At 45.5% G+C, this 21823-nt stretch overlaps 1 protein-coding gene and 1 long non-coding RNA gene across 2 annotated transcripts in view; both read right to left on the reverse strand.

The window, feature by feature from the left end:
* The window catches only part of LOC115332949 (gastrula zinc finger protein XlCGF49.1-like), a 65226-nt gene extending 62432 nt beyond the window's left edge, over positions 1 to 2794 (reverse strand). The window contains exon 1 of the mRNA XM_042286460.1: positions 2768 to 2794. Coding sequence (XP_042142394.1) covers positions 2768 to 2794 — 27 coding nt within the window. The remainder of the gene's footprint in view (positions 1 to 2767) is intronic.
* A 10124-nt stretch (positions 2795 to 12918) lies between these two features.
* LOC120837408 lies at positions 12919 to 21178 on the reverse strand. Its single transcript, XR_005714893.3, has 3 exons — positions 21025 to 21178; positions 20627 to 20709; positions 12919 to 13089 (listed from the first exon to the last, which is right to left on the reverse strand). It is a non-coding gene; the product is annotated as an uncharacterized LOC120837408 (long non-coding RNA).
* Positions 21179 to 21823: the final 645 nt, after the last annotated feature.

Raw genomic sequence — 21823 nt, forward strand, 5'->3', positions numbered from 1 at the left:
AATTTGCAGGAATAATTTATTCGAGGCACCAAACATGATAACCACTGGGGGACCAGTCAGGCAATACGCATGCACGACCAAATGTCTGACTGGTCTTACGACATACCAGAAAGATGGTCGAACCTCATCAGGTGCCACCCACTTGCTGCATCGTGTGTATTCACGCATAGGCGTAGACTACGGGGGGTCATCGGGGCTCGGTCCCCCCTAATGAGATCCAGGGGGGGGCTCCGTCCCTCTCGGGCATCCTTACCGAGACGCTGTTTCTAGTAGTGGCATGTAAACAAAATAATGCCCACGTTGCCTTTATTGACAAAATGCATGAAACATAGAATCCCTGCGTGCTTCTGGGGGGGGGGGGGGGGGGGTGCTTTTCCACTTGGGCGGAAAACACCCCCCCCCCCCCAAGAAGATGGAAAGTTTATGCCGCTGCATTCATGTGAGTCTGTGATTGTTGGTGTCTGATCGGGTTCAGCAGTCTTTTTGGCATGTCAAACAACCAGTCGGATGTTGAGTCGTGTATGGCCTGCCCGGGCCCCCAGTGTTTACCACATAAAATGTGGCATTTCGCAGTCATTAATACGCGGGAAGCAGCTGTCCAAGCGTAAATGTAAAACTCAAAAAAAAAAAAAAGAAATCATTGTTTTTTTTTTTTTTAGTAAAGGACTCTGACAACCGATATGACTGCAATATGCAAAAGTTGGACAAATGACGAGAAAAAAACTTTCAGCCTCTCCACTGTGGTGAAGAAGGAAAACCAGCGGAGCTGAACAATGAAAAGTAACGGCTGGCCGCAAGTCAGCAAGCCAAAGTGGAAAGGCTGCCGCCACCCATGAACGACGGCGGCAACCAGATAGGTGGCTTGCCGCCGTCGCTCATAGATGGTGGTAGGTGTCCAGAGTTCGGTGTCTTCATTTCTTTGTGAGAGACACGATCCTGGGGAAACCAGCCCTTAACAGCTTTGCTGTAAAAGTGGTTCCAGCAGGGCATAGAGAAGCTGCCACACAAGTGATGCGCGGGCATTCGGCTCCTGTGGGAGTCTGTCAAGGTGGACATGCGTGCCTACATCTAGGTGACCGGTATCTGCAGCAGAAAACAAAATTGTGAATCCAAATAGTATGCTGCTGGTAATTGGTTCTAGATCATGTGGCCACTTGTTCTGTCTGTGGGTTGGGGTGAACGCTGCTAGTTTTTCTGAAACATTTTCCGCGACTGCCATTACATGAAGAGAAAAAAAGTGGGACTGGGCGTCAATTAAAAATTTTAACCCGATTGACACCCTTCACTCAATTAATTAATTGGTCTCGTTCATAACTCAAAATTACATATATATATATATATTTTTTTTTTTTGCCTTTGCTTAATATGTGACAAACGGTGCAATATACAATTTTAATTACAAATCATCGTCGATATGTAGTTCAGTACAGTTCAAAGACAGTCACACTCGCAAGTTATTACTTCAGCTGCATGAGGCAAGGAAGTTTGTTGATATTCTCCGGCAACAGCGGCCACCTTTGATTGTTCACAATAGTCTCTGCTGCACTAAACGGACACTCGCATGGCATTGAAGTGGCCGGGACACGTGTAAACTTCTGCACTTGTCTGGATTTACAAGTCTCGTCTTTACAGTTTACTTTAAGTTAAAATGTCATTGAAAATATGCCCTTCATATAGGTGTACTCATCCACATCTGCGTGGTGAAAGCATTTAATTTTTACTTTTGGTCTGTCAAAATTTTACCAATCAACCGGTTACAAAAATGAATCGTGATTAAAGCATTAGGTGGTAGGTTGATCGACCAATTGCCCAGCCCTAGAAAGAACCAATGTGTGTTTCATATAGGTTATGAACATTAAATAATAAGTTACAAACATACAAAGAGGAGGGAAAAGAGTAAAGGTATGTCACTGGGGACAGTGCCTCTTCTGACCAAGACATGTGCCTCCCCATGCAAGGCTCCATTTCCCAATAATTCCTTCACAGCAGAGTTTTAGTTTATCCGCATGCAACAGTCTAACCGACTACCACCCGAAATAAGGGAAATCTGACAATAATTCGCAGTTGGGCTGCAACTCTGTACACTGAAGCCACCTGAGCAGGTTTCATCATAGGCCAGCATGCTGTCTCAATGTCACCAGGGCAGTAAGTAAACAGGAACTGAAGACAGACTCAGATATGCAAAATAAAATAGTAGTCAAGAAGATTTTGACGAGCGTGTTGGAACAGATATAACAGTAAGAAAGCACAAAACGAACAGAAGGACGAAACAGACCTGTACAAGCTTTCAGTTTACAACAACATTTATTCGTTGCCAGCGAACTCTGCACCAACAAACGTCGGTGGGGAAGGGGGGAAGAAGCGAGAGGGAGAAGAAAAGGAAAGGGGCAGAAGGGTGCACGAGGGGAGAGAAGGAGAAGGGAAGATAGCCTTTTCGCATACGGAACATTGTAAAATCGGTACACCGGTTTTACGAGGCAGAACATGTACTAATCTCTGCAATGGAAATAAAAATATTGCACCACAATATCGTGACAATTGTGCAAGCCAAAGTAACTGTTTATTTTGTCTTCTACATCCACAGCCATTTCTTTCCACTAAAGGGTCTCAACAACTGAGGTCTTCCTGCATCTTGCACATGTTCTCAGTACACTACAGCTTAAAATGCTGCAGTCTACCGACAAAAACTGTATTCATGCTATCAATCAATCATGGTTTTATTGCGTGTTTCCAGGCAGCTCTTAGACCTAAATAGAGGTACACTCACCCCATCCAATAAAAAGAAAACCATCATTGTCACATCCTAATTAGCATACATAAGACTTTTTTTTTTTTTTTACATTGAAAAAGGAGCAGAGATGTCAAGGTATGTATTGTCACAATTATTATATGCCTGCTGAATCCTAGACAAAGGAGTTTGACAATGCAAATTACAAGAATGAAAAGGTGGCCTAAGCCTGGTTTGACATTAAGGAACATTGAATAAAATCTCACTACCGTAAAATACCGGGCAAGCGCCCTCTCCAAATTTAGAGATAAACGCGAAAAAATGGGGGATGGGCGCTTGTCCGGTCATCAATTTGACATATAAATGTACTGTGCATATTTTTTCTATATTAGAAATTTGGATATGGGTGCTTAATATGGAACGGGCGGATGCACGGTATTCTATGGTAAATAGAAATAAGAGAATTACAGCATTAACCAATTTGTAAAGAAACACCATATCACAAAGTAGTCACCCTATGGAAAGAGGCAAAAGTTGCCAAAAGATGTGAATAACCATAATAAAATTGTTGTCCAATATCATACATAGGCCTGACAAATCGTCACTGGACATATTCCAACTTAAAGGGGCCCTGCAATCATATTCAAGTGTCTACTTTTTTGCGGTTTACACGTCTCTTGGGGTTTGGGTAAGCCAGCGGGCACGGAGAGATTAACTAAATATCAGTGCGTCACATTTTAACCGGACGACGCGAAAGCCTCCTCCATCTACGGGTGCGACCCGCAGTGCCGAAAGCACTCGATATGTGACGACATCAAGACGTTTTTGGTTCTGGCCTTACTACTGGTCAGAGCAGCTAAAAGCTTTTTTACTAGTCGAAATACAAAATATAAGTGGTGCAAACCATTTCAATTATTTATGAAGGTAGTTTTTGCTCAGTATTTTAGATCAGAAAAGAAACGAATGCAGTTTATAAAGTATGGAAACAAGAAATGACCCGTCGACATACCCACCACCTAGCGGTGGAAAAGGCGGCACATACTAGAAAGGGGTAGTGGGATGAGGCACCAACGAGCGGCGAGGGTAGAGACTTCCCGGATGTATGCGGCAGCGCTGCGGTCGCATGGGCTCAAAGATCCAAACGGGTGTGAGCGTTCCGAAGGCCTTCGGTGAGCAGGTGTGGCTTGCGGTTTGGCCGTTGGGTAGCACGAAGTGGCTCCCGTCCTGAGCTGACCTTTACCCCGTGTTTGCTGTCATTTGTGGCCAATGGAGTGTCATGCTGAATTAGTGTTTAATCGCACAGCAAATGCAATGCGAGCCGCTCGCTTCATCCAGCCAATCCAGCATGTGCTTTAGTGGCGCCCTCTCGAGCCGTCGACACGGAGCGCAGCAGCCGTGAGCGCCCGCTGAGCTCACTACCCCTCCTCTAGTTCACGGCCGCTCAAGCCAGGACCAAGGACGTCATGAAGGAGGTTATTTTTTGGTTGTTTTTGTAATTTTAATTTGCCTATAACTTTTACAATAAAGCAAAATTCGAGAAAAGTTTTATTAAGTAACTACGTTCAGTGCGCTCAGGTTCGGTGCAAAATAAAAACCAGTTAAAAAGTTGTTTGCAGTGCCCCTTTGAGCATTTGACTTACACTAAAAGGCCCCGCTGGGCCTTCTGCGGCCCCCGCCGCTTCCTGTTTCGGCCAACCCCATGACTGGGCAAGCCCTAGTCTACTGTGCCTCGGCACACTTCGCCTCTTGGCTGTTAACCATGGGTGCTGTTCCACTTTCTTAGGCATTGAGCCGTCTTAGCCTCAATCAAGACGTATGTGCTCGGTCATCCAAAATTGCTATACTACCTCGTTGATTTAGGAAGCTCTTTGACCAAGTCGCACCTGCCTCGGAGAGGCAGGTGCGCCTTGGTTTACTTAACTTATTCAAAAAACTTGCCACATTCAAAAAAGAAAAACCTGCCTCTCCGAGGCAGGCTTTTCTTTTTTGAATGCGGCAAGTTTTTTCGTTTAGATTTTCACTCCAAACTTGCACCACTCCGTTTCACCTTATGTTGTACCCCAGAGAAGGCAAGAAGCGCGAGCTCATAGCGTCAGCAGCTGCTCTTACGTCACGAGAGCTTGTGCCGCCGAGATCTGACCTAGAGCAAGGAGCTCGCGCTTGTAGCCTTTTTTGCGGTACATCATAAGGTGAAACAAAGTATAGTCGCCCCTCTGTAGCAAATCGCAGCACACAACGTTGGGAAACTGATTTTTTCGGACAGTCTAAAATGGGTTGGACGCATCAGGGTTTATGCTGTACACTCTAAGACCATATTATAACGGGCTGACTGCTACTATTTTAATTACCTTTTTCTCCTAAGCACTTTTCCGCTGCGGTGCTCTAAGTCGCACTTGTTAACATAGTCAAACCTGAGACACACAAGGAGGAAGGCGGCGCGTAAAAAGGACACGCACATATACACACACCGTCTCTTCCCTTCTGTGGACGTTACGAGCGGGGTGCAGCAAAGATCTGTGGGCAAAACCACGAGAAATAGGGTATGCGAATAGTGGTTCAAAGCTCATAGTGCTGCGTAATTCCTAACCTTCACAGTACGAAGGAAACACACGAGATACCAGTTCTGTTTGCCGTGTTGAAGCTATGAATTACGCTGCGCTATTCGGTGCTAACTTCACAAGTACTCGCACCTCAAGACGAAGTCTTCAAACGAGATGGTTGCTGCATGGCGGCAGCATTTTTAAATCGTGATAGCGGTGATGAAACCGACCTGCCTGTCCCACAATGTCCCGCTTTCGCTGATCCCGCCGAGGCTGTGCTAGAGTGACATTGTAACACCGGTAACACAGCACCAATTTGAAACGTTGTATCGACTATCCCGCGACTCAGTTTCGGCCATCTTGAAATCGCTTCAAGCAACAAACACAACAAACGCCTCCTAGCAACGCATAGTTGCTTCAGACTACCGCTAGAGCTCAAGTGGGCGCTGGAAGTGTCAGCTACCGCCCGATCCAAAGGGCTCAGCCGTATTCATCCATCCATCCATCCTGCTTAGGCGTGCCACGCCCGCCACGCTATCAAAGCGAACGTAGCGGCGTAGCCAGCGTAGCTTCCCCAGGGACAGAAAACCAAACAAATTAGTTGTTAGTTGTTTATACTGGACGAGTTTAGCCTGGCCAGAACATGGCGACATTGTAACCCACTGTAGATAAGCAATTTAGCCAGTGCAGTACGACTGCTAGCCTGGCGTACGTGCACCACGCAGTAGTGATACACGACCGCACGCCGGTACGATGCTCATCCCGATCGAAACGGGCAGGGGTGGCGATTGAACCCAGGATCTCTGGGTTCTGCAGCGCGAGCTTTCGCTCCACGTGCTCCGAGCTGGTGTGCGCTAGCCCACTCGGTATCCGATCCCCCCACCCCCCGGGGCGCCCCGGGGGCACACCATGCCCTGACCGTTCCCCGACTGCGCCAGCAAGGGAAAAGAAGAGGACGGACAAACACAAACTTTCAAACAAAGCTGTCAAAGCTACTTGCGCGAGCGTCTGACTGTGTGTTGCTACGGCGTCTTCTTTGCACAAGAGCGCGTGCAAATAAGACGCAAGACGAAGCCACGTGGCCACATATTTCTTTGTGCTACGTTGTCAAAGCTAGCTTAGCTTCCACAGTGCTCCAACTCTATCACAGATAGTTGCGCGAGCGCATGCAAATGAAGTGCAATAGACAAAGCCACGTGCTCTCGCAGCAGTGCGGGGCTGCCGCACATTGAAGCTAAGCTAGCTTTGACAATATACCACAAGAACAGATAAGATAGAACCAAAAAGTTTATGCCACAAGTGTATGAGGCTAGTTCAGCCTGTCCAGTGACTTCAGCTCATCCGAATTATTTTGTTTACACGAGAAATCGCCTACAAAAGACACTTTTCAAAACCACACTCGCACCCGCGCTGATTTGTCAGCACTGGAGATGTTATTGATAAATTCACAACCCAGCAAACACGTGTTTGTTGCCTTCGTAAACATGGACACGAACAGTGAGAATGGCACCGCAGCATTTTATTGTTTACAAAACCTCAGCACGTACATGTTCGCCGCGTTCGAAAGTGCAAAGCACCTGCCATGGGCGCGAACGCTAAAATGGGGATGGCGCGTCCCTTGATCGCATAACGGGGCAACAAAGCAGCGCGTTGAGTGATACAGCGTGACAACCCAATTTCAGTGTTCGTTGTCATACGCACTATAAAGTGGCCAGACGCCCCGATTGAGACTAGGACAGGTCCCGCTGTACCGATTAAACGAAAGGATGCATCAGGAGAAGGTGCTGACGCTGAAGGTTTTAGTTTGCCTGTGACATGTAAGCGGTACTATGAACATAGTATCTACAATAATATATACATTATTACTAAATAAATATTCCAAACAAATATATTACATGTGCATGCCAAACGGTGTGCGAACTGCAAGGAAAAGAAATGTGCACGGTGTATACAAAATAATAAAAAATGAGTGATTTGTTATTTAAATCTAAAGTTGTCAAAACTCAAAACAATTTGGGGCCAGAGGATTATGGTCACTACTCTACTCCGTCTCACAAATGTCTGCAGTAAAGACGGCACACGCGTGTGACCATAGCTCAGCAGAATCTCGTGTATCAAAGACACTTCAAAACCCTCGTGATCGCAAAGATCAGCACTGCAGATCGTTTTGGGATTGAGTACAGGCTGTGTAGTTTGTAAATACGTCTGACCGCAGCCGCCATGTACCTATGTACATTACGTATTTTACTACAACACTGTAATGTACCAATTCTTGCATGATGAAGCACGTACCAAATTACTCAAGCTCCAAGTAGCATGGCAACGTATACGGTACACGCGCTGAACGCACTCACCTCATCAGTATGTATAGGGTATTCACTGAACGCCATATTTGAGGGTGATTTCTAGAGCGCATGCTCAGAAAGAGCTCACATTAATAGGCTGATAAGACCGGCAGTCTTGATGGTGCGGAGTGTACGTATCAAAATAAATGTGGAAGCTCGCCGTCAGCACGCGCTCGGCAGTCGCGCACACAACTATGGCCGCCAGTGATTGCTCCCCATAACACGTTCCAGGTAGTAAATAATCATAATAAAACGTTGATGAGTTCTTGTTCAGAGTGCCATTTGTATTAGGTTTCTGCTTTAGGTGATTCGTGACGGTCTTGCATGTCTTCACCTAATCTCCAGTGTTTTACCGAAATGAAAAAAAAAAAAAAAAGGTTGCTTTTACGCAAGAAAGGGTAATGGGTAGAATGGGAGGAGAGGGAGTGGAATTAGGGGCGCCTTGGCACGGCCCAAAAGTGGTGTATGGCCGTGTGAAAACCATATAAATGCATTCCATCAGATTATAGCAAACAACAAATATTGTTTTCATTGGAGACTCCTGTTTTTTCCCTGAAGAACTATTTAGACAATTTTCCTGTTTTAAAAATGAGTCACGCAAGCGTAGTTTAAATTTTTGTTACAGACGAAAGCTTATGTAATACTGCAAAATCGATTATACCGGGTGAAACAAGGAGACGGTAGGCTCTTTAAATCGACCGGAAAATTCGGTTTCTTAACCTATCGCGCTACGACTTTGTGCAGCGTTGCCCACAGATGGTGCATTTTTTTCGTAAAATTTGCAAAGAGCGAACTTACCTGAGGAAAAAGTAAAGAAAGAAAAAGGCTTAGCTCCTATGGAAACGCAGCGACGCCACCGGTCTGCAATCAACCCGGCGCCGTTTCGCACGGTAGACAAGAGATGGCGCAAGCGGTCGCGACGCCAACTGCCGCCAACGAACGAGCAGACGACGCCGAGAACCGGCGTTTATAGCAGACAAGGAACTGCAGTTGCTTGTTGTTACCGCGCCTGTTTTTGTTTCTGCAACTGTCGCCGTTTGCGGAACGCGCGCCGCTTTTGATTCGAAAAGATCGTCTGCTAAAAACGCTGGCTCTCGGCGCCGTATGCTCATTCGTTGGCGTACGTTGGCGGCGTTCGTTGCGCCATCTCTTGTCTACCGTGCAAAACGGCGCCGTGTTGTTTGAAGACCGGTGGCGTCGCTGAAATTCCATAGGAGCTAAGCCTTTTTCTTTCTTTACTTTTTCCTCAGGTAAGTTCGCTCTTTGCAAATTTTACAAAAAAAATGCACCATCTGTGGGCAACGCTGCACAAAGTCGTAGCGCGATAGGTTAAGAAACCGAATTTTCCGGTCGATTTAAAGAGCCTACCGTCTCCTTGTTTCACCCGGTATTTACCGGAGAGGTGCACCTTTAGCCCATGGCCCCGCGTATAAGCCGCAAAACATTGCTGGCACTGCGTTGTGATATTGTGTAATATATATATATATATATATATATAACGGGCATGGTGGCGGGAGGCCGAAGGCGTGGGTATAAAACTGAGAAGAAAAAACCCTTAGTGAAAAACAGCAACAACGGACGATTTAATCTTCGACGTTTCGGCCGGAGTCCGGCCTTCGTCAGGAAGACGAAGGCCGGACTTCCTTCCTGACGAAGGCCGGACTCCGGCCGAAACGTCGAAGATTAAATCGTCCGTTGTTGCTGTTTTTCACTAAGGGTTTTTTCTTCTCAGTTTTATATATATATATATATATATATATATATATACGTATATGTATGTACGTGTGCTGCATTGTATAGTAGAATTTGTGCCAACTTCCGCAGATAACATAAGCAAATATTTCTTAATTGACTGAAATACATGTCATCTTCACGTTTCTAGAAAGTGTGGAAGGGTTGTAAGTTCTCTTTAGACGCGTTGGTTTTCGGTGAAAATGAGTGCACGATGTTGACATAGAGCGTAGCGTACGCTACGGGTGATCCCAGTCAATCCAGCTGCGGCCCATCGTAAGGTCAAACGGAGTAGACTAATTTTGGGACGACGGACATCTCGCTTTGTTCAGCTAGCCGGCGGTTGGACAAGAGTCAGAAATGGGTTTATATATATATATATATATATATATGCAGCCGTTAGCCCTAGAGCACTACATAGCTCCTACGGAGCAGAGTAGCGCAATCCTTTGAACCCCGTGTTTTGCCGACAACATGGCCGACAGAGCGGCTCGGCGCGAGTCACGTGGTACTCAGGGTTCCAGGAGGCGGCCCGCCCTATGGGATAATACATGGAGATCGACATAACGCGGCTGATTAAAAAACTAACGGCGAGTTCACATTTTTCAAAACTAGCCTGTCGTGAAGTTAGTAAAGCGCTAAACACTTTATCAAAGTTTTAATAATATCGGATGCGTGTGCAAATTTTGAGAAGGCAATTTCCAAGGCAATGGCGTTTGGAGCAGACGATTTTTGCTCGCAGCGGAGATGGGCTTTTCGGGTTGGCCAGAGCGGGTCACGTGAATGGTGTGACGTCGCCGTGTCGTCTGCTGCATGACGCCGCTCAGGCAATTTTTTAAAAAAAGTTACGTCCTTGTATGGCACAAAACTTATCGCATATTATTCCAAAATGTTTCATTATTATGTCAAAAATGATTTCCATTCCGCACATCCCCAAAAAACTGAAGAAACAGCGATTTTCTCACGTTCTCCATGCATTTCTGACCGCAGTTGGAACCTCCGGGCGTTCGCCGCTAGTCGCCGAGAGACGGCGTTCTAGATTGCGCTACTCTGCTCCGAAGGAGCTATATAGTGCTCTAGTTAGCCCCTCCGGTCTCAATAAGGTAAGGGCGCGCGGAGGGTAACAGCAACATACCCTTTCAACTACAGCAAAAAAAAAAAAAAAAAAAAAATATATATATATATATATATATATATAAGGAAAGATTACCTAAATAATTGGTGAATTTGGGCCTATCATAAGAACACGGACGAGAAATGTTTTCTAACTGGTTAGTTTAAAAGTTTGTTCTATATGAATGTATATTTCAGCTCGAAAAATATACGAGGGCCCTTTTTCGACACCCGAAGTATACTTAACAATTACCGCGATATCGGATGATTGATGCACTGAAAATAAAATCCGACATGAAATTTCAGTTTTTTGTGCCCGTTTTTTCAGCGTTTGGATTCCGCAAGAATGATAAAGTCTGAAACAAAAGCTTATTATGCATTATCCACACCAGCGATTACGTAGAGTCTGCATTATTTAAAACGAAGAAAAACGTTCCATGGTTCCCTTGGGCGTACTTTCCCCGTCGCGCCGGAGAGAAGCCCAACTACGCGGTGCACGGCCGCTGTATGGGAGCTTTCTGGTTTTCCTAATTACTAAACTCACCAACTCAGGCAAGAAACACACACACACACACACACAAAAAAAAGAAGTGCAGCTACACGCGCACTTTTTTTATTTAATGGGGACCAGCGGTATTGGGACAATAACGGAGGAGCCCCTCTCCCTACTACTTTCCCGCAGTACTTGCCTGCTAAGGGAGAAGCTCCCTTGTAATTATGCAGGCACGTAGGGTTGGCAATCGGGTCAGCTGAACACGAAAAAACGGGACACGAAGGAAATGACTGGACAAATGGACCGCCGTTTGTCCAGTCCTTTCCTTCGTGTCCCGTTTTTCCGTGTTCAGATGACCCGATTGTCAACAGTATGTACCAACTAGCCCAACTAAAACCCATAGCACGAAGGATGTCCGGTTTTATTTTCCTCCCCGACTTAGGTCAGTGTTAATTTTATTGAGGGCGACTAGTGTGTAAAATGAGCGAAATATAAATACCTAATTAAGCAAGGAAGTAGGAAACGGTGCAAAACTGCATAACTAAATTTGGAAAATGTTTTGATCACTTCAGTCTTTGCACACTATCAAAAAGGCAGCATTGTGAGAACTTGTATCTTGCCTAGTACTTGCCAATAGAGAAATAAAGGCTGAATTAACAACGGTGGAAAGTCATACTTAAAAAAAGTGCAATATTTGTATCCAATTTTTTTAAAACTCGATCTTGAGTTAGCCATTTCACACCTTTACTATTTTCATCCTTGTTTTCCTTTTAAATACCTAATAGCCTAGGCATATGCTGTGAAGCCTAAGCTATTTGTATTTTGATTTTTTTTAACATACATCTGCTAATAAAAGAAGCTGCAGGTACTCTAACCAACTGTGTTCATATAGCCCAACGTTTTGTGGCCTGCTTGTTCACGGGCGACTTATTTGGCTGGGAGTTTGTATTTCTTTCCTTATCGCTGCCGTTTAAATCATTCTCCTCGCTTTGTTGCACCCTGAAGCCCGTGGATATAACTGCTTGGGATGGTATCGATCGACCTGTTCTGGTTGTTCTTTGTATGCTGAATAAGCTATAACTATAAAAAGTAGTTTTTTTCAGTTCCTTCCGAACCTAGAAATACAAAGAACCTAAACCAGTACCTTCCCAAGCAGTTATATTCACGGGCATCTAGGCGTCACAAAAAGGAGAGATCGATTTAAAGGCAGCGACAAGGAGAAGAGAAAGACAAACACCCAGCCAAATAAGTCACCCGTGAACAAGTAGGCCACGAAACGTTGGGCTATTTAAACACAGCTGGTTAGAGTACCTGCAGCTTCTTTTATTAATACTCACCTAACCAGGCAGAATTTTGCCAAAATGTTTACTTTTCAAACATACATCTGTTGAACGTAACTTGTTATTATACTGGAACATGAAAACCTCAGTCCTCCCAGTCCCAGAAAGCAACAGCTTAAGGCTGAACTCCATAGAGCGAAATATGCGACAAATGACTGACGAATGTCGCCCTACGGCATGCTCACTTTGCGCGGGACGTAGCAGCCACTGTGCCGATTCCATGCGCAGAACAAAAGCCGCCGGGCAAAATTAGATTTTTCACAGCATATTCGTCCCATGGAGTTCAGCCTCTATGGGTCATAATGCATATGCAAGTACAAAAGTTTCCTTGTAAATAAAAATAGGCTATCCCCCTTCGACTTGAAACTGACCTCCTAAGTTTTCAGGTACACAAGGGACTAGAAGGAGGTTCACAAAGCAATACATGTAGTTTACAGGCGTGAGCCCTCACAATTTTCCAGGCCAGCGGCAGCTGCCAGACTGTCAAATTTTACTTTGGGAACAGTACATACTTTATGGCATGAAGGATCATTGATGGATGGATGAATAGGATCTTTTAATGTAAATAATTCTCATTACCTACAAAAACAAAAATACTGTCACAACTTCAACAGTTTATTTACACAAACACACTGCACCATTCCAACTTTTATTCAAGTGGTGACTAGCAAGCAGGACCAATGCCTTCGGTTCCGAGATGACGATGAACTGGGTGACAGAAACTTTGTGCTACAAGTCACAACTGAAGCAGCTTATTCAGAGTGCTGCCCAGAACGCCAATGGTGGGGTTCACGCTGGGCTGCAAGAGAAAAGAACTGTCACAGTACAAGCACCGTAACCATCAATTTTAGACCACGTGGAACAGACATACACCGCTTCAGTGCACTAAGGAGTGTGTTACTAGTTTTAAAAACAAGAACTCTTGGATAATGATCCCCTAAACAAAGTGAATTGACAGCAAGGAGCTTTACAAGTTAGTTTGAACATTCAACAAGTAATCAAAATTGTTGAGAGTAAAAGCATTTGAATATAGGTCATCCCTAATTTTGAAGTGGAAGGAAAGGAAATTCATACAAATATTTAACTCGTCGCATCATTTGTAACCCAGGTTAAAACTCATCTGTTGATCATGCTGGCAACGTCATCTTATGAAGATTAAGAATGGCAACTGCATGCTTTCGTACCGAGCGAAAGCAAAAAACCACTGTTGTAGATCATTTTTTTATTAGAAATGTCACTGAAAACCTGTTCATTTTTATTATAAATATTCACTCTACTATGAAAAGGTAAACTGGCACTGCAATTGACCCTTTAGCAGTGGTATGCCAGAGTAGTTCATAACATTACTAGTCAGGAAACAGCGCTTTGCACTAATACATATTGCTTCACATATACTATCTTGCAGATATTAGACGCAAAGGCGCACAAACTGCCGTTGACACAAAAATACCATAAAACTACCTCATGTAAAAAAAACAAAAAAAAACACGGCTTATTGATGTCTTTGACGATTGCAGCCAGTGCATTGATAGTAGGGGAGATATAGATGTATTTTTGGATTTCGCCGAGCATTTGATTGATTGTCCCGTCATCTGTTATGTAAAATTGCAGGTATCATTAAAGGGGCCCTGCAATCATATTTAAGCGTCTACCTTTTTTGTGGTTTCCACATCTCTTGAGGTTCGGGCAAGCCAGCGGGCACGGAGAGAATAACTAAATATCAGTGCATCCTATTTTAAGCGGACGACGCGGACACCTTCTTTACCTACAAAGGCGACCCGCGGTGCTGAAAGTGCATGCTATGTGTCGTATTTGGTCCTGGCCTTAATACTGGTCAGAGCCGCTAAAAGCTTCTTTTTAAAAGCGCGAGCTCATAGTGTTGGCAGCCACTCTTAATTAAGTCACGAGAGCTTGTGCCGCCAAGATGTGCCCCAGAGCAAGGAGCTCGTGCTTGTAGCCTTTCCTGCGGTACATCATAAGGTGAAACAGAGTACAGCGGTGAGCGTAGAAAGGTCCTGAATGTACCCGGCGCCGCTGCGGTCGAGGATCCGACCAGTTCCGAAGGCCTTCGGAGCAGGTTTGGCAGTATGGCAGCGCGAAGTGACTGCTGTTCTGAACTGATCTTTATCCCGTGTTTGCTGTCGTTCGTGGCCAATGAAGTGTCATGCCAAATTAGTGTTTAATCTCGCAGCAAATGCAATGCGAGCTGCCCTGGCTGCCCGCTTCATACAGCCTACCCAGAACATGCTTTAGTGGTGCCCTCTCGAGCCGCTGACGCAGAGTGCAGCAGCGGTGAGCGCTCGCTGAGCTCACTACCCCTCCTCTAGTTCACGGCCACTCAAGCGACCAAGGACGTCACGAAGGAGGTGTTTTTTTGCTTGTTTTAGTAATTTGAATTTGCCTATAACTTTTAGAATAAAGCGAGATTCAAATAAAAGAAAAGTTTTATTAAGTTACTACGTTCAGTGCGCTCAGGTTCGGTGCGAATTTAAAACTTTCAGCCTTTCCACTGTGATGAAGAAGGAAAGTCAGCGGCCGCCCATTACAAAATGCTGAATGAGGGGGAGGGGAGGCCCCAGCAAAATGGAAGATTTGGGGGGGGGGGGGGCCAGGCCCCATGGGCCCCCTTCCCCCTGGCTACGTGCCTGGTGTATCACTACTGGGTGGTGCACGTTACCCCAAGCTAGCGGTTGTACTGCACTCGCTAAATTGCTCATCTACAGCTGCGAGATTCGTCGCCCTTTGAGGCATACCAAGTTCCAGGCTGTATAAACATACACACAACCCAATTTCGGATCTTGATGATGCAAGTCCGTTTCCGCCTGAGCTGAGCCCTCCTCATTCAACGCTTGTTGCTATTGCTGTCGTTTCTTCCTACTAAAGGCTATGGTTAGGGTCTCGTGAGAGTCCCTAGCCCTCATCGGTAAAAGGCCGTCGCTGCGGCCGATGCCGGCGACGTCGTGGTGCGGGTCATTTGATGGAGTTACAGTGTCTACTATATTTAAATAGAAGATTATTTAGTCAGAAATTTATAATATTGGCTTTTTGACATCCACAACCCTCACCGAGAAAATTGAAGCGGGTGAACCCACACTACCGAGAAAAGCATCTAATAGCACGCACGCTACTGCCTTGCTTGGTTACACCCGTTTGTCCTTATCGCGGCAGATATATTAGAATAGTTTGTTTCACTAGCTTCAGTTGTCCTGCCAATGATCAGTTTCCGGATCGTTAACTAGAAGAGGCACTCTCTCCTTATCGCAACGTAGTAAAATTGTTCCGACTCCGAAAAGCTTACCCACGCCATAGCACAGTAAAGGGAAACAGGCTGCAGCAGAACTCAATAGCACGGTAATTTATGATACAGCACTAGCTTCTCTTCATGCTAAATATTTATATTACTGAAAAAAGCTCAAAGTTGCAAAAACAAAAATGCATAGAACCTGCCATTTCACAGTCCACAGTACCCATATTATGTTATCCGGGTCGCAATTAATTAATTTGTTAAATTCCCACGCTGGTGAACCGACAGAACTATTTTAAAAGAAAGAAATTTTTAACATAAATAGTGCAGTTTACCTAAAGACAGGCATCCGTCGTAGTGAGCCATGCTTCCCAACGTCTGCCTAGGGCAGACGACTGATCCACACACGTGGTTATTTATACTTAAGCCGCACGCTGGTAAGACAATTCAATCTTTACTGACGCACCGAACGGTATTGTACCACTTTCCGCTAAAATTGTTTTCCCACCGATACTGTGCAACAAAATAAATGCAAGAATTTACACCGTTTCGCACGCGAACGTGGAGAGCCTATGGGACAGCAATGCGTCCATCCTCGCTTTGATAATGATGATAGCACGACAGCAGCGCCACCTCTAGGTCGATCCCGAGACCAATAGCTTACTACTGCATGCGAACAGGCTCACGGGAGAAAGCTAGATGATTAGATGCATTTTAACCGCAAGAGTAAAACCTTAAACATGTTTGCACGTCGCTGGTTTCCTAAAGACAATACTTTGCATGCTGCGAGGGAGCATGCTGTTCGGCGGGGGGATGGTTGGTTGCGCAAGAATACTGACGTTTCTTGTTCAGTGGGGGGGATGGTTGGTTGCGCAAGAATACTGACGTCCCTTGTTCGGCGCATTTTGTATTTTGCGAGGTGAATCTTCTATGGGCGTACGTCGCTGGGCCGAGTGTTCATCTTGACGTAGCCTAGGGCAGGTTGCTCCAAGCCCGCTCACCTCATTTGAAGTTCTGCCGGCGATAGCCAGTTGAGTCGAGCGAGCTCAACCCGAACGAGAGAATCACACAGGACACCCGATCTGTCAGGCAGAATTTGTCTCGAATCCTTTTTTCTCGTGCTCCCTCTTTTTTCTTTTTCTTTTATTTCCCAGGGCGCACAGTCGTGCCATCAACTTCGATTGGACGAGGAAGTAGAAGAATTTGAAAACACTACAGCGTACTTCGAAGATGACTGCTTTGACACAAGCGGTCAAGCGAGAAGACTTCGACCGGGTAGCATTCCAACTATGTTTATGTTTCCTTCATTTCCAGCATACCTGCGGAAAGCAGTGAGTATCATAGTGACTGTGAACACTTATTTTGTATTTTAGCTAGTTTCATCTAAAACTCGAGACGGTGTGCTTATAACAGTTGTGCATCTGCAAAACAAGTATTATAAACAATTTTTGCGAGCTTGATATTTTTGTAAATTCTCAAAGTGCCGGTTTTGGTGATCGGTCACGTGCACAAATATCCGCAATTGTGAGAAGGACGCTACGAATTAATTACCACGACATGGATTATTTGCAATAAGAAGATATCCGAGAAAAAAGAATCCAACGTTAAGCGGCTTTCGAGTTCTTTAAAACAAAAAAATAATTGTTTTGTTTTCGTTGTAATATGCAGCCCCAAAAGCAACAGCGCAGCCTTTTTTTGCCCTGAGCAAGATGGCCGCTGATTTGTTAACTTGGTGGCACCCGGTTGCATAGGAGAGTGTAGGAGACCGCCACCCCAGAAGTCTTATATTTCAATTGACGCAGTAAGGCCATCGCAGTCGTGCTTCTCACTGCATGTGCGCGCTCGTTTCCGTAAAGCCGACCCGCATGTAAGCGATTTAGCGTGCGACGAGACGAGCGATGGAGATTTCTCACTGTCGCTCGTCGCATCGCTCGGTTTTCGGGATTTCTAGAAAACGTCGCTCACAGTCTTGGTTACTTCGGCGTCGCTTCCATGCAGTTTGCCTTGTCGTGCGACTGACAGAGCGACAGCGAAGCGGGTCGCTGTTGCTCGCCAAAGCGCTTACATGTGGTTTATACTCAATTAATTTCCAAGCACACAATGTTGAACCACTGGCGCCTCGATTTTAAGTATAAACTGCATGCAAGTGATTTGGCGAGCAACGAGACAAGCGACGGTGACCCGCTTCGCTGTCGCTGGGTCAGTCGCGTGACGAGGCAAACCGCACGGATATGACGGAGCAAGCAACCAGGACGGTGAGCGACGTTTTCTAGAAACCCAAAAACCGAGTAACACGACAAGCGACAGTAAGAAATCTCCGTCGCTCGCCGCTGACTCTTGTCGTTGTCGCCACCGCTTGTCTCGTCGCAAGCTAAATCGCTTACATGCGGGTCGGCTTTACGGAAACAAGTGTGCACATGCAGCGAGAAGCACGACTGGATAGCCTTACTGCGTCAGTTGAAATTTGCATATGTCGCAGTGGTGTAGACTGCCCTTTATTAGCGAGAAAAACGCTAGAATGGGATGAACTTATATGGTCTCTGAAACTATAATCTTTTATCGTCGATCCATTCGCTGTCCGATTCCATTTCATAAATACGAAAATACAAGAGCTGGTGTTGAAATATAGATATCAAATGATTAAACAAAAGCCCGAAATATCGAAAAGACACACAATTTCAACGCGGAATGTGAAAGAACACGAAAGCAAAGCTCCGGTAGTGGCCTGTGCAGCACACAACGCGGAGGAACGGCGAGAAACTGAAGGTCGGCTATGGTGGCAGGGTCACGTAATGTCAAGATGCCAGCGCCCATGAAATGTTGCCTGAAAGGGTCTATAGCTATGCTTTTCTTGTCTAATAAAGCATCATTGTAACAATCGCGCAACTTTCCGAAGTGCTTTTCTAAAGTGCCGTTAATGTTATTAACCCACGACTAATTAGCTCCCCATACTGTGAACAACTTTATTTTTGCGGCCTCAATATTTCGCAAATTTGGAGAATATTTCATGCGCAGAAAATTTTGCGAGGAGTGGTGAGCCATATATTCTTTACCATATATTGGTGGGATGCGTTTTTCGCAGCAATTTATAAGTCATGAAATTTGCGAAAAATTAAATTGTTTACAGTAGTCGGGTAGGCTCATTTGCCTCCCAAGCCTTTGTAGGGCCTGACAAGTCAATCCCCTTCACTGTGCTATGCTGTACTAGAATCTAGTACACCATAACCGTGCAAATTCACGCCGCTCTTCTATCAAGATTCAATTTCTCCGAAGGAAACCGAAAAAAAAAAATCTCGTCCCCTCCCCCGGCCGGTGCCGATCCCGTCATCTGAACGCAACACAGACTTTGGCATCGACACTGGGAATCGCACAGTGCCCTTGCTTCAAGCAAAATGGCAGCCTTGTTTCCACCTAGCCCAGCAACACATGCATTTTGTACTCTCGAACCGGAAAACAGGAGAAGGGTCCATTCTCTACAGTGTTTACTGGAAGCACCCACATTTGCAAAATCGTCCACTGACAGTGAGAGTACTTCCCCTATTTCAACAACTATAGCATCAATGTGTATTTTTGTAACGTCCCACTGCAGCGGATGCTCCAAGCCATCTCAGCCAACCCAGCTCTGCGAACGTAGCACGTGATATGCTCTACGCATGTCACCCTCTTCAAGGTCAAGTAAAGGCCTGGTCCCACATACAGCGGAGCGTTAAGTTAGCGCTACGTGAGTGCTCATGTGGTGCTTCCTTGCGCGTGACTTAGTTCTAATATAGCGCGCAATCAGCGCTTTTGTAGCGCTCCTTGTACGACCGTTATTGCTGCAGATTAGCACGTGTACTGATGTTCAGGTTCCTGTGGTTGGGTGTGCATCAACAGTACCATGGCGGACATGTGGGATGCTGAAATAGAAATGCGACAAATGCCTTTACATACGCAATTAGTGCATATGTGTGTGGACGACTTAACGCCCAGAAGAGCCTTCTGAGTGCGCGAAATCTTTCGCCACCGAGATATCGACGGTTATCCGGTGAACCTCGTTCCCAAGCCGAGGGACCGAGCTCTTTCGAAGGTGATTATTTTTTAACTGTGTGTCTCTGAAACCAGGATCACGCATGTCGAATAGAAAGTGATAAGGTCGTACCGAATCAATTAGTCGCTCAGAGTCCATGACTCTGAATCGTCTGCCCGACCCTTTGCTTGGAGAGCGGCTCTTTTACTTCCTCTTCTTTCAGTGCCAAAGGAAAAATAACAACGGAATCACCGTGTATGCGCTGTTTCGCAGCAGCAAGCACGACACAAGGAGCGCGCTTACACTGTGCTGCTAAAGCGACAACCGAGCGCTGCATCCAGCGCTCATAAAGCGCTGAGCGCTCCGCTGTATGTGTGGATCAGCTTTAACACTCACAGGGCCTTGGATTGGCTCCGATGGCTCGTAGGTGGTGTAAAGCCCCTCTATCCTGGGAAAAGCGGCACCATTCATTGCTGTGGAAATGCTCGAGACTTGCGCCGCGCACCACCTTCTGGGAAGAACATGGCGGCTGAAATTTAGCTCAGTGCTGCGCTGTGCTGCCATGATCTTCCCAAGGGCTACACGTAGCACGTACCTCGTGCATCGGCGCACCTTGCGCTACTTTTGAAACATAAAGGGGCTTTAAGGTGGTGCAGTTGGCAACGGTTGCCCCGTGGCCGCTGTTGCAAGAGCAAACTGTGGTTCAAGCACAAAATTGTGAAGGTAGGCTTGTTAGTCATTAGATTAAGGGCTTGGAGAAAGTGATCTATGTGACTTCGCCCATTACCTGGCCCACCCTTCTGTTGGGGCTTTCGTAGGGATGCGACAAAGAGTATGTTAAGCATAATAGATGTCAACATAAGAAAGATATAATAACAACGTCAGCATGCAGAGCATGTTATGGTCTTAACTGGAGGTTAAACCTATGAGCCTACCACTGCAAATATTTCACGTTGATCTATATAGCACACAAACTGCCTCTGCTTGCCAAACATTTACCCCTGCATCCTTATTTTCAGAACGAGGCTGGTGTGCTGCATTAATCAAATGACAGATGAAGAAATAAACTTCACCATATCGACTGACCTCACTGAAGTGAGCGCCGCTATCCTTCAGCATCCCGCTCCACTCCCGGCTGTTCGATGAAACCATGGCCTGCTTTGTGGCTCCTGCAGAAAGTGTTGGTCTCCCGGTCATCCTTGTTCTTTCCCGCAGAACCTCGGCACGTCCACCGCGGGCTGCTTTGCCTCGGGAGGATGACCGTCAATTCAGCAGTCATGACGAAGAGACGCTTAATCGCCGCTTAAGAACGAATCGACTGAATCTCGACAGCCACGTCTGATTTCAATAGGAAAATGCCGAAGGTCTTTCCACAAGAAACCCCAGTTGTCCCAGTCACGGAACCCCCGGATATCAAAGCACGTGGTACACCGAGTTTTGTGCTAAATACAAAGGCAACGGAATCTCGCGAAAGAAATACATACGTGAAAAAAATCAACAAGACACCAAGAAGGGAAGATCAACGCTCAGAAACGGGGATTCACGACAAATGGAGGTGCACTTGCGAAGGTTGCAGGAACACCAGGAGCCGAAGAAAGTAAACAACGGTCAAAACGCGGGAAACCGAAGGGATTCTCCCGCCCCTCATCAAATGTAACACGTGACATTATACATAATAATTATCTCAGAATGCATTGCATATATCTAATATAATTTCATTTCTACTAATTTAAAATTTATATAAATAAACTTAACAAAATAATTCACTCAATTTATATAGACACGTGACTTTTTCTTAATAGCCAATCAGAATTCTGGGTCTACCCAACGCTGGGCGTTGCGTAGACCGGGTCGACGCAGACACTGCCTTAAAAAATTAATGGCGATTTCACACTTTTCAAAACTAATCTGTCGTGAAGTTAGTAAAGCACTAAACACTTTATTAAAGTTTTAGTAATATCGGACGCGTGTGCAAATTTTGAGAAGGCAATTTCCAAGGCAATGGCGTTTGAAGCAGACGATTTTTGCTCGCAGCGGAGATGGGCTTTTCGGGTTGGCCGGAGCGGGTCACGTGAATGGTGTGACGTCGCCGTGTCGTCTGCTGCATAATGCCGTTCAAGCAATTTAAAAAAAAAAGAAAAAATCAGGTCCTTGCGGGGCACAAAACTTAGCGCAAATTATTCTAAAATGTTCCATTATTATGTCAAAAACGATTGCCATTCCGTACATTCCCACAATACTGAAGAAACAACGATTTTCTCACGTTCTCCATGCATTTCTGAC

This window comes from Ixodes scapularis, unplaced genomic scaffold (assembly GCF_016920785.2).
Source record: "Ixodes scapularis isolate PalLabHiFi unplaced genomic scaffold, ASM1692078v2 PGA_scaffold7__128_contigs__length_106722199, whole genome shotgun sequence".
NCBI classification, from domain to species: domain Eukaryota; kingdom Metazoa; phylum Arthropoda; class Arachnida; order Ixodida; family Ixodidae; genus Ixodes; species Ixodes scapularis.